The sequence below is a fragment of the Polyodon spathula genome, chromosome 24 (assembly GCF_017654505.1).
Source record: "Polyodon spathula isolate WHYD16114869_AA chromosome 24, ASM1765450v1, whole genome shotgun sequence".
Lineage (NCBI taxonomy): Eukaryota > Metazoa > Chordata > Actinopteri > Acipenseriformes > Polyodontidae > Polyodon > Polyodon spathula.
The window spans coordinates 23,063,377-23,077,219 of NC_054557.1; the positions used below are offsets into that span (position 1 = coordinate 23,063,377).

At 42.7% G+C, this 13,843-nt stretch overlaps 1 protein-coding gene across 1 annotated transcript in view; it reads right to left on the reverse strand.

The window, feature by feature from the left end:
* Positions 1 to 1,040: 1,040 nt before the first annotated feature.
* Positions 1,041 to 13,843, reverse strand: part of LOC121298619 (ATP-binding cassette sub-family B member 9-like) — a 15,935-nt gene continuing 3,132 nt past the window's right edge. The window contains exons 3-5 of the mRNA XM_041225744.1: positions 6,027 to 6,186; positions 4,487 to 4,623; positions 1,041 to 3,127 (exon numbers count right to left, since the gene is read on the reverse strand). Of these exons, the coding sequence (XP_041081678.1) occupies positions 2,882 to 3,127; positions 4,487 to 4,623; positions 6,027 to 6,186 (543 nt within the window). The 3' untranslated portion in view covers positions 1,041 to 2,881. The remainder of the gene's footprint in view (positions 3,128 to 4,486; positions 4,624 to 6,026; positions 6,187 to 13,843) is intronic.

Below are 13,843 nucleotides of genomic sequence, written 5' to 3' on the forward strand. Positions count from 1 at the left end.
GAGTCTGTTAGTGTGTCTCCAGCCACTCTAACTCTGATCTGCTGCCCTGCGTTTTCTTTCAGTGTATCACACTGTGTGCCTTAGTGACTGTTGCTGCTGAGTGACTGAGTGACAGTGACTGAATGTGTCTGAGGGACAGTGAATGTGTGTGTCTGTGTTGCTGAGTGACAGTGAGTGTGTGTGACTTTTGCATGAGTAACAGTGAGTGTGTGACTGTGTTGCTGAGTTACTGAGTATATCTGTGTCGCTGCTGAGTGACAGTGTATCTGTGTGACTTTGTTTCTGAGTGACAGTGTGTCTATGTGACTGTGTTGCTGAGTGACAATGTGTCTGTGTAACTGTGTTGCTGAGTTACAGTGTGTCTGTGTGGGTGTGTATCTGTGTGACTGTGTGTCTGTATGACAGTGTATGTCTGTGTGACAGTGTGTGTCTGTATATCTGTGACTGTGTGTGACTGTGTATTTCTGTGACTGTGTGTCTGTGTGTATCTGTGTGACTGTGTGTATCTGTGTGCCTGTGTGTGTCTGTGTGCCTGTGTGTGTGTGTGTGACTGTATGTATCTGCGTGACTGTGTGTGTGACTGTGTATCTGCATGATTGTGTATCTGCGTGATTGTGTGTGTGAGACTGTGTGTGTGTGTGAATCTGTACATATCTGCGTGATTGTGTGTGTCTGTGTGACTGTGTGTGTGTCTGTGTGACTGTGTGTCTGTGTATCTGCGTGACTGTGTGTGTGTGTGAATCTATACGTATCTGCGTGATTGTGTGTGTCTGTTTGACTGTGTGTATCTGTGTGACTGTGTATCATCTTGATTGTGTGTGTGTGTGTGTGTGTGTGTATCTGCATGACTGTGTGTGTGTACCTGTGCTGTGCTCTTGATCCCAGGCTAACATTTAAAGCTGTCCTTTAAATGACTTGCTTGTGTTTTTGTCTCGTTGCTGACTTGTGTATACTGTTCCTCTTGGTTTCATACACAAACACACACATCCTTTTTCAATATTTTTTTTTTTTAATTAAAAATTAGAACAGAAACACCTGCATTGACAAACAGAACAGTATTGTGGATTCTCAAACTTTATTTGATTTAACAAAACAGATTTAAATAAGAAAACAACTTGTGAGTTACAGCTGGGTCTCACTTTGTTTCAGTAGATATTAATATTAAGTAATATTTACATATTGTGTTTGCAGATACTGTGAAAATCACTGCATGGAAATATTAGAAATATCCAGCTTAAAAAATAACTGAAAAGCATCTAAAGCTACTGGAAACTAGAACAGAATGTAATAATAATCCTGGAGTGCAAAACTGAATAGAGAAACATACATTGCAATCAGACCTGCTTGAATCAATGCCCTGTGATATAACTGACTAGACGAACACACTGCACTTAGACCTGCTTGAATCAATGCACTGTGATATAACTGAATACAGGAACACACTGCACTTAGACCTGCTTGAATCAATGCACTGTGATATAACTGAATAGAGGAACACACTGCACTTAGACCTGCTTGAATCAATGCACTGTGATATAACTGAATACAGGAACACACTGCACTTAGACCTGCTTGAATCAATGCACTGTGATATAACTGAATAGAGGAACACACTGCACTTAGACCTGCTTGAATCAATGCACTGTGATATAACTGAATACAGGAACACACTGCACTTAGACCTGCTTGAATCAATGCACTGTGATATAACTGAATAGAGGAACACACTGCACTTAGACCTGCTTGAATCAATGCACTGTGATATAACTGAATACAGGAACACACTGCACTTAGACCTGCTTGAATCAATGCACTGTGATATAACTGAATAGAGGAACACACTGCACTTAGACCTGCTTGAATTGCAACAGAACTAATAATGACGTTGTCCGAGGTCACATTGCTTTTCAAGAACACAGAAGCACACAGTTATCATCATGGCCTGAAGCTCACACTACCCCTGCTGCATCCAGTCCTGGCCTTCAGAACTACTGAAATGATTTGATGTTAAAAATAAACTGTTCCTCCTTTATAGCTGCATACTAAATTCCTATTAGTTACCCCCCACACTCACAGGTGAGATGTATTAATTCTGTGATGAGAATCTGTTCATTCAGAGCAGATTTAACAGGGGGCTGATTGTATAATAAAACCCAGGACTGGGTGCAGCAGGGCTGGTGTGAGTTTCAAGCCTTGTGATGTAAAGCAATTTAAAAACAGCGACACCAAGTCCTGAGGCACAGTGGAGTCCTCCTAGCACACGTGGACTGCGGACAGCACAGGGTCACAGTCAGGCCTCACTTATTGGATACATGCCTTTAAATGCACCCCGCAGACACAAGGGGAATTAAAGAGGGGAATGTGCTAATGTTCTTATTATGTTCTAACAATAATAATAATAATACCTGATCAGAACTCGAATTGGTTCGAGTGAGTAATGAAATGTGTGGCGTAATGCATATCTGAGCTGAACTGGCCCTCGCTGTGCCTCCAAGGAATTGAATGGAAATGAATGTTCTGGAGTCACGGTCCCTGTGCACTGCCAAGCAAAAGAGCACAGTGATACAAAGTCTCATAGCAAGAGACCACTTCAATTAACATTCAGCTGAAAAAATAACATTCCACAACAATGCAGCACAGAGATCATTTTTTTATTTGACTTGATGATGAATGAACGGTACAGTGATGATGTCATTGCGGTACCCCATCACAGTCCACGCCTCAGAGCACTTCCTGTGCAGTCTCAATGTATTCTTCCACAGCAGTCTCAATGTATTCTTCCACAGCAGTCTCAATGTATTCTCCCACAGTAGTGCAGCAGTCTCAATGTATTCTTCTCCCTGCAGGTAGTGTGCAGTTGAGTGCGGGCTGCTCTGAGCTCTCAGTTCTGTTGTTGTTCTGGTCCCTCCTGGTCCCGGGAATCCCCGTTGCGGTCGAAGCCCTTGCTCTGTTTCTCCAGCAGGCTCTTATAGACGCCCCCTCTTTGCAGCAGATCCAAGTGGCTCCCCTGCTCCACCACCTCCCCTCCCTGCAGCACGATGATGCGGTCCGCCCGCTCCAGGGAGCTCAGCTTGTGAGAGATCAGGAGTACCGAGCAGCGGCGCCCATTCAGCACAGCAGACTGGACCTGCATAGGGGAACAGCAACACAGTGCAATCACACCACTGCACACAGGGGAACAGCAACACAGTGCAATCACATCACTGCACAGGGTAACACAGCAATACACAGTGCAATCACACCACTGGACAGGGGAACAGCAACTCAGTGCAATCAAATCACTGCACACAGGGAACAGCAACACAGTGCAATCACACTACTAGACAGGGGAACACAGCAGTACACAGAGAAATCATACCATTGGACGGGGGAATAGCAATACACAGTGCAATAATACTACTGGACAGGGGAACAGCAACACAGTGCAATCACACCACTGCACACAGGGGAACACAGCAATACACTGTGCAATCACACCACTGCACAGGGGAACACAGCAATACACTGTGCAATCACACCACTGCACAGGGGAACACAGCAATACACAGTGCAATCACACCACTGCACAGGGGAACAGCAACAGAGTGCAATCACACCACTGCACACAGGGGAACACAGCAATACACTGTGCAATCACACCACTGCACAGGGGAACAGCAACAGAGTGCAATCACACCACTGCACAGGAGAACACAGCAATACACTGTTTAATCACACCACTGCACAGGGGAACACAGCAATACACTGTGCAATCACACCACTGCACACAGGGGAACACAGCAATACACAGTGCAATCACACCACTGCACAGGGGAACAGCAACAGAGTGCAATCACACCACTGCACACAGGGGAACACAGCAATACACTGTGCAATCACACCACTGCACAGGGGAACAGCAACAGAGTGCAATCACACCACTGCACAGGAGAACACAGCAATACACTGTGCAATCACACCACTGCACAGGGGAACACAGCAATACACTGTGCAATCACACCACTGCACACAGGGGAACACAGCAATACACTGTGCAATCACACCATTGCACAGGGGAACACAGCAATACACAGTGCAATCACACCACTGCACAGGGGAACACAGCAATATACTGTGCAATCACACCACTGCACACATGGGGAACACAGCAATACACAGTGCAATCACACCACTGCACAGGGGAACACAGCAATACACTGTGCAATCACACCACTGCACAGGGGAACACAGCAATACACAGTGCAATCACACCACTGCACAGGGGAACACAGCAATACACTGTGCAATCACACCACTGCACACAGGGGAACACAGCAATACACTGTGCAATCACACCACTGCACAGGGGAACACAGCAATACACTGTACAATCACACCACTGGACAGGATAACAGCAACACAGTGCAATCACATCACTGCACACAGGGGAACACAATTGTGCATTTATATCCCAGTGTTCATATCTCAGTCTGTTTGCTGTACGTACCAGGTGCTCAGTCTCGGTGTCCAGGGAGCTGGTTGCATCGTCCAGGATGAGAATGCGGGGGTCCCTGAGCAGAGCCCGAGCGATCGCCACGCGCTGCTTCTGACCCCCCGAGAGCTGCCCGCCCTTCTCACCAGCGTCTGCAAACACACAGGACACAGACTTTAAACACTGAAAACCTGCACCCCCCCTCTCTCATCTCAATCTCTAACACTGAGCAAGCCTGCACCCCCTCTCTCATCTCAATCACTGTTAACACTGAGCAAGCCTGCACCCCCCTCTCTCATCTCAATCACTGTTAACACTGAGCAAGCCTGCACCCCCTCTCTCATCTCAATCTCTAACACTGAGCAAGTTTGCACCCTCTCTCTCATCTCAATCACTGTTAACACTGAGCAAGCCTGCATCCCCTCTCTCATCTCAATCACTGTTAACACTGAGCAAGCCTGCACCCCCCTCTCTCATCTCAATCACTGTTAACACTGAGCAAGCCTGCACCCCCTCTCTCATCTCAATCACTGTTAACACTGAGCAAGCCTACACCCCCCTCTCTCATCTCAATCACTGTTAACACTGAGCAAGCCTACACCCCCCTCTCTCATCTCAATCACTGTTAACACTGAGCAAGCCTGCACCCCCTCTCTCATCTCAATCACTGTTAACACTGAGCAAGCCTGCACCCCCTCTCTCATCTCAATCACTGTTAACACTGAGCAAGCCTGCACCCCCTCTCTCATCTCAATCACTGTTAACACTGAGCAAGCCTGCACCCCCTCTCTCATCTCAATCACTAACACTGAGCAAGCCTGCACCCCCCCTCTCATCTCAATCACTGTTAACACTGAGCAAGCCTGCATCCCCTCTCTCTCATCTCAATCACTGTTAACACTGAGCAAGCCTGCACCCCCTCTCTCATCTCAATCACTGTTAACACTGAGCAAGCCAGCACCCCCCTCTCTCATCTCAATCACTGTTAACACTGAGCAAGCCTGCACCCCCTCTCTCATCTCAATCACTGTTAACACTGAGCAAGCCTGCACTGTACTGTGCTGTGATGCAGGTCTCCCTGGTTTAGTGTTTTTCTGTACTGTGCTGCGATGCAGGTCTTGCTGGTTTGGTGTGTGCTCTGTTGTGCTGTGATGCTGGTTTTGCTGGTTTAGTGTGTGCTGTACTGTGCTGTGATGCTGGTCTCGCTGGTTTGGTGTGTGCTGTACTGTGCTGTGATGCTGGTCTTGCTGGTTTGGTGTGTGCTGTACTGTGCTGTGATGCTGGTTTTGCTGGTTTGGTGTGTGCTGTACTGTGCTGTGATGCTGGTCTCGCTGGTTTGGTGTGTGCTGTACTGTGCTGTGATGCTGGTCTCGCTGGTTTGGTGTGTGCTGTACTGTGTTGTGATGCTGGTCTTGCTGGTTTGGTGTGTGCTGTACTGTGCTGTGATGCTGGTCTCGCTGGTTTGGTGTGTGCTGTACTGTACTGTTCTGTGATGCAGGTCTTGCTGGTTTGGTGTGTTCTGTGCTGTACTGTGCTGTGATGTAGCTCCCCTCACCGGTGCTGTAGCCCTCTTGCAGCCCCGTGATGAAGTCGTGTGCGATGGCTCTCTTGGCTGCTCGCTGCACCTCCTCCTCGGTGCTCTGCTCCATTCCATATGAGATGTTCTCCTGAACCGAGCGAGCAAAGAGCACCGGCTCCTGACTCACCAGAGCAACCTGGCAGGACAACGAGAAACAATCAGTAACCAGCAATCACAAAGCAGCAATCACAAATCTAGAGACAATAACCAGCAATCACTAACCTAGACAATAACCAGCAATCAATAACCTAGACAATAACCAGCAATCACTAACCTATAGACAATAACCAGCAATCACTAACCTATAGACAATAACCAGCAATCACTAACCTAGAGACAATAACCAGCAATCAATAACCAGCAATCAATAACCTAGAGACAATAACTAGCAATCAATAAATAGCAATCATTAACCTAGAGACAATAACCAGCAATCACTAACCTAGACAATAAAAAGCAATCACTAACCCAGACAATAACCAGCAATCAATAACCTAGACAATAACCAGCAATCAATAACCTAGACAATAACCAGCAATCAATAACCAGCAATCAATAACCTAGAGACAATAACCAGCAATCAATAACCAGCAATAACCAGCAATCACTAACCTAGAGACAATAACCAGCAATCAATAACCAGCAATCAATAACCTAGAGACAATAACCAGCAATCAATAACCTAAAGACAATAACCAGCAATCACTAACCTAGAGACAATAACCAGCAATCAATGACCTAGAGACAATAACCAGCAATCAATAACATATAGACTATAATCAATAATGTATTAACAATAATCAAGACCCAATAACCTATAACCTGTATTAATGACTGATTGATTGGCTTTAGAGGTGAGATGTGTCAAGTAGTCCCTTGAGTCTGCTTCTATTATAATGGTCAAGCTGCCAATGCCATGTCCACGAATCACAAGCAGTTTCAATGCAGTACCGTTGTCACGGGAAATTGGTAGACTGTGAAATAAATAGATATCGGCTACCCTGCGCATGCACAAAATTTAATAACTTTAATAGCTCAACACCTTTATTTATTTATTTAAATTATTTAACTATCCGGGTCTTTGTTTTAAATGTGTTACCATTAAATCGTAAAATATAATAAACTGTTTTAAACTTAAAAAATGTTGTCAGAATCTTTATTAAAACTTGCATTTTACGTGACAAATATTTCGCTAATGTCATTACTTCGCTACAGATGTCGTATATGACATATCGTCAAATTACACTGTATACTGTTTTTTTTTTGCTGTTGTTATTATCTATTATAATTTAATCATAGTGGTTAACTTTATCTTACCACACTGTTTACTAAGATGTGGTAAACACACAGAATAACCCAGGAGTATAACACAAATGCCAAGAGTGAAAAAAAAAAAAGACAGTTTATTTTAACTGTGTGTGTGTGTGTCATCCCACAGGGCACACCGCATCCCACAAAGACACAAAGACAAATCTGCCCGATTCCAGCCTTGCTGAAGCACCCCCAGATGAGTCCAATTTTCAGCTTTGCCCAACACCTGGTCGTCTAATGGTTAGACAGAGACCTGGAGAGGCCTACAAGCCACAGTGTCTCGCACCCACTGTGAAATGTGGTGGAGGATCGGCGATGATCTGGGGGTGCTTCAGCAAGGCTGGAATCGGGCAGCTTTGGCATGAATCAAGCCAAGTACAAGGTTGTTGTGGAAGAAAACTTGCTTCCTTCTGCTCTGACAATGTTCCCCAACTCTGAGGATTGTTTTTTCCAGCAGGACCATGCTCCATGCCACACAGCCAGGTCAATCAAGGTGTGGATGGAGGACTGCCAGATCAAGACCCTGTCATGGCCAGCCCAATCTCCAGACCTGAACCCCACTGAAAACCTCTGGAATGTGATCAAGAGGAAGATGGATGGTTACTAGCCATCAAACAAAGCCGAGCTGCTTGAATTTTTGCACCAGGAGTGGCATAAAGTCACCCAACATCAATGTGAAAGACTGGTGGAGAGCATGCCAAGCTGCATGAAAGCTGTGATTGAAAATCAGGGTTATTCCACCAAATATTGATTTCTGAACTCTTCCTAAGTTAAAACATTAGTATTGTGTTGTTTAAAAATGAATATGAACTTATTTTCTTTGCATTATTCGAGGTCTGACAACAATGCATCTTTTTTGTTATTTTGACCAGTTGTCATTTTCTGCAAATAAATGCTCTACATGACAATATTTTTATTTGGAATTTGGCAGAAATGTTGTCAGTAGTTTATAGAATAAAACAAAAATGTTCATTTTACCCAAACACATACCTATAAATAGTAAAATCAGAGAAACTGATAATTTTGCAGTGGTCTCTTAATTTTTTCCAGAGCTGTATATATAGTGACTTGCAGAAGTATTCACCCCCCTGCAAAGTTTTCACATTTTGTTTGTACCCTGAGCGTACTCCACGATGCTTTCAAATTAGACTTTACATGTAGACAATCTACACAAACTACTCCATATTGATAAAGTTTAAAGTAGAATAATAGAATATAGAAAATAGAATAAAAATAAGTAAGATTTACAAAGAAAAACAGATTAATCTCAGTTGCATAAGTATTCAACTAATTTGCTACTGCAGCCCTAAATCAGCTGAGATGTAAATGATTTGTTTGAAAGGTCACAACATTAGTGAAATGGTTTCAGCCTGTGTGCACTCAAAGTGGTTTAACTTGTAGATAATTCCCCTCAGGTATATAAAGACTTTCAAGCTGCAACTCACATAGTGATCCAACAAAGCAACCATGAAGACCAAGGAGCTTTCGAAACAAGACAGGGATAAAGTGGTAGAGAGGCACAGAGCAGGAGAAGGGTACAAGAAAATTTCAAAGGCGCTGATTATCCTTCTCAGCACAGTGAAGTCCATCATTAAGAAGGGGAAGGTGCATCATACCACCCAGACTCTACCCAGAGCAGGTCATCTTCCCAAACTGAGCAGCCGGGCAAGCAAGAAACTGGTTTGGGATGTCACTCTGAAGCCAACAATGACCTTGAGAGATCTGCAAACTTCTGTGTCTGAGATGGGAGTTAGTGTTCACACATGAACAATATGCCGGTCCCTACACAAAGCTGGCCTGTATGGACAGGTGGCAAGAAAGAAGCCATTACTCAAAAAGCCTCATCTTAAAGCATGTATGGAGTTTGCAAAAAAGCATGTAGATGATACTGAAGACATCCGGAAAAGGGTTTTGTGGTCAGACGAGACAAAAATTGAACTTTTCGGTCTAAATTCCAAGCGTAATGTCTGATGCAAGCCCAACATTGCACATCACCCAGTCAACACCGTCCTAGCTGTCAAGCACGGTGGTGGCAGCATCAAATTATGAGGATGCTTCTCTTCAGCAGGGACTGGGAAGCTTGTCAGGACAGAGGGCAGAATGAATGGTGCAAAGTAAAGGTGAATCCTTGAGGAAAACCTGCTTGAATCAGCCAACACTCTGAACCTGGGGAGGAAATTCACATTTCAGCAGGACAATGACCTGAAGCACAAAGCCGAAGCCACACTGGAGTGGTTGAAAAGGAAGAGAATTAATGTTCTTGAGTGGCGCAGTCAAAGTCCTGACTTGAATCCAATCGAAAATCTATGGCGAGACTTGAAAATTGCAGATCATCGACGATCCCCAACAAACTTATCAGGACTGGAGTAATTTTCCCATGAAGAATGGGCAAAAATGTCACCATCCTACTGAGAAAAGCTAGTAGAGACCTATCCAAAAAGACTAGCAGTAATTGCTCTCTTCTACCAAGTACTGACTTAAGGGGCTGAATAATTATGCAATCAGTAAATTTCATTTTGTACATTTTCTTTGCAAGTTTTGCTGACATTGTTCAGTGTTCAGTTTAACAACTACAGCTTTGAATAAAACAAGTTAACTTGAGAAACTGTGCACACATTATTTGTAATTCAACAAAAGGTGACATTATTGGTAGGGGGTGAACACTTCTGCAAACCACTGTATATATCATTTTTTGTGCACATATTAAAATATAAATAATAAATGTATTGTTGTGTATGTGATTAATCATGCATTTATTGTGCGATTTAATTTTATGTGCAATTAAATTTAAGTTAAAATGTGTTTATAAAAGAAACTTGAACATTGAACGTGGGTATTTACATTGTAGATACCCACGTTGGGAAAGGACAATTTGTCTATTTATTGGCTGCACTCCTTCACGCCATATACATACATGTTTATGATTGGTTATAGCTATGGCTTATTCTGTTGCTGTGACTTAATATGATTTTCTATTGGCCTATGAATCTGTTATTAAAAAACTGCAAGCCTGTACCGAACGTCTTTATTTTGAGAGTCATTTTCTAAAGGTAAGGTTACTTTTTTACTGTAAAATATTTAAAATGTTTTACGTTCAGTAATCCTTAATAAATATTCACGGTTGCTTATATTATTAGAGATAACACAATTTTTGACGTCAAATAGTATGTATTGACGTTAATGTATTGGAACGACCCAGCAGTCTGCACTAACTCGGGGGACTTGTTTGCTGTTCGGATACAGGGAGAAATAAACCTTTGAATTCAAGAACTTCAATCCCTGTCTCCAACTGTCTTCATTTTCACACAATGTTACAGTATGTAAAATATTACAGTATGTTTATTTGTAGGTGTGACTATAATCAGAATGTAATAATTGTCAACTAATACTTCTGTGACATTAATAACATCACAACGTGTATAAAGAACTTCCAATGGCCATTTAGTTCAGTAACTACTGTACTGTATGTTTTTCCTGTATTGTGACATACAATTATTAGGATATTGTATTTATGTATTGCTAGTCAGGGAACTATTCATTACCAATGTAGAAGTATCAGGCAAGGCTCTTTACAAGGTATTATCTTACACAGTAACAACAAATAACTGTATAAACTATAGCAAGGTAAGACTGAACATGTATCTAAAACAACAAAAGAGGGAATTCTTATGATTTAGTTTGTGTTTTCTCAGATGGAGCAGAAACGAACATCGCTACACAACGTGAGGACCTTCCTCTCCAAAGCACAGCACCCACCAGACTGGGACAAGAAACAAAAAAAGGCTTTATTTTGCAGTGGAAGATACTGTACCATTACCAGAACAGAAATCTGACAAGGGTAGATAGACAGATAGATAGATAAATAATAGTAGTATTATGGGAAACAAAATACTAAATTTCCAGTAACAAGTTCTGGCCCATGATCAAACTATTGTTTATAAAGGTGACTATTTTTCAATGATGTAAATCAATATTGTATATAATTTACAACAAACAATTTTTTCGACAAACAAAATGAAAAACTGCTGGGTGCTGTGTGCACTGTGAGATGCTGTGTGCCCTGTGAGATGCTGTGTGCCCTGTGGGATGCGGTGTGCCCTATGGGATGCGGTGTGCCCTGTGGGATGCGGTGTGCCCTGTGGGATGCGGTGTGTCCTGTGAGATGCTGTGTGCCCCGTGAGATGGTGTGCACACTGTGAGATGCTGTGTGCACTGTGAGATGGTGTGCACACTGTAGGATGCTGTGTGCCCTTTGTCCAAATTTTAAATATACAGGACAACCACTGGATAACAGTTTCAATGTGCATTCACAGTCTGATTCTGTGTACTAGTACTGTCACCCCAGAGCTGAAACGCTCTGTAAGTGTCATGCTGAACTCTGCTGATCCATTGATCATCTTAGAACATGCTGATGTTCTTTTGCAACAGGGAAGCAGTGAGTGTGGCTTGTTAGCCATAGCCAATGCTCTTGCTCTTTGCAAAAAGGAAGATCCAGTGATTTATACTTGGAGCCAGCACCAGATGAGGGAACGTTTAATTAATTGCTTTAAGTCTGGGAGGCTAGAAATGTTCCCATAAGTTAAAAAGAGAAGCAAATGCCCAGTGAAAAAACTGTTTTTCATAATTTTTTGTAACTGTCGACACCTTTGGCTATAAAGCTCCAAAATGGTAGTGTTTTTGTTGCCAAAACTGTTACCATCCTGACTGAAAACTAATCCCTGCGTGCATACAGGTGAAGTTTTGTTATGCACAAATTATAAGTAGAGTGTTTTGGTACATTCATGTTTGAACCCTGAAGTAGTCTGTGGTAAGAATACTGCAAGTGACTCTGCCTGTATTAAAAATGTGCCCTAGCTCTCTTTGTATGGATACCCAGAGTCTGCATTATGGGGCCTGGGCCATTCTGTCAAAGGGTGAGTTAGTTATTTAGACACAGTTTATTCCTTTTAGGAAGCTCTTTGTAGGAAGGTGCAGGGTCTGCATTATGGGGCCTGGGTTAACCTTGCAAGGGTTGGTTCAGTTATTTAACTTTTCTTATTAGAAGTGGAATTTACTAATGGATTTGTAATACATGCACACTATAGCTGTATTTTATTTTACTAACAAAACTGAAAATTTCAAACCTCTCCTTTATGGGTTATGCGAGGAGTCTTTGTTCCAAGTAAAGTCCTCTCAAATGTATGCCTTTTATTCGCAACATTTTATGCCTCAATTCAGAACAAGAAAGAAAGGATTTGTGTTAAACTCAATATTACCCAGTACCTTGACGTGGTGAGTGGGCTTTTCACAAAAGCTGCTACTCGCAAATAATGTATTTAAGTTTTGTATTTCTTATTTTTATAACTGATGCAATTTATGAGACACAACTAGGGGATCACAAAATACTGTCATAACCCTTAAAATCCTTAACATTTCATTACAGTGCATCGTTAAGAATAAAGGATGTATTATGAAGCCGCCGTGTTTTACCGGTCAGCTAATTAACTTTTTTTTTTTTTAACTCAACTAGAGCTATACTATAAGCACTCAGCCCTAACAGCGAGCAGTCTGAGTGACAGGTTTTGAAACAGTGTGTTTGTGGGGAGGTGAGTGGAAGTGAACAGTCTGTGTAAAAATCATATTCGTTATAAAAGTAATTTGTTCACTACAAACCCTGTCAGGAAAGTAACATGTTTGTTTAAATCACAAATACCTACTACTATTTAAGAAGAACACATGTTTTATCCATTAAACATGTATACAATATGATTCTACATATACATTCTTGTTTTTTCTGCATTTTCAGTCACAAACCCTTTTCTTCAGTGCTGTAGTGTGTGGTTTGTTTTTTGCAACAGATCATCTTGGTATTACCCCTTCTTAATATAGTCCTATAGACAGAACTGGTTCACTAGACCCAGGGTTTACCAGCCCTGATGTGCAGCTTCCTAACTGTGCAATGGTAGTGTTGAGTGTAGTGTGAGAGCTGAGTAATGAGTGCAGTATGAGTGCAGTGTGAGTGCTGGTAGTATGAGTGCAGCGTGAGTGTAGCATGAGTGCTGGTAGTGTAAGCGTGAGTGCTGGTAGTGCGAGTGCAGTGTGAGTGCAGTGTGAGCGCCGGTAGTGTGAGTACAGAGTGAGTGCAGTGTGAGTGCTGACTGCAGTGTGAGTGCTGGTAGTGCGAGTGCTGGTAGTATGAGTAGAGTGTGAGCGCCGGCAATGTGAGTGCAGAGTGAGTGCCGAGTGCAGTGTGAGTGCCAAGTGCAGTGTGAGTACTGAGTGCAGTGTGAGTCAAGAGTGAGTGCTGGTAGTGTGAGTGCAGTATGAGTGCTCAGTGCAGTGTGAGTGCCGGTAGTGTGAGTGCTGGTAGTGTGAGTGCAGTGTGAGTGCTGGTAGTGTGAGTGTGAGTGCTTCATGGCTCTGACTCTTTAATTCAACTCTCAAAACCCACCTGTTCTCTCTTACTTTCCATTTTCTTTAATCCTGATATTTGCTATTAGCTG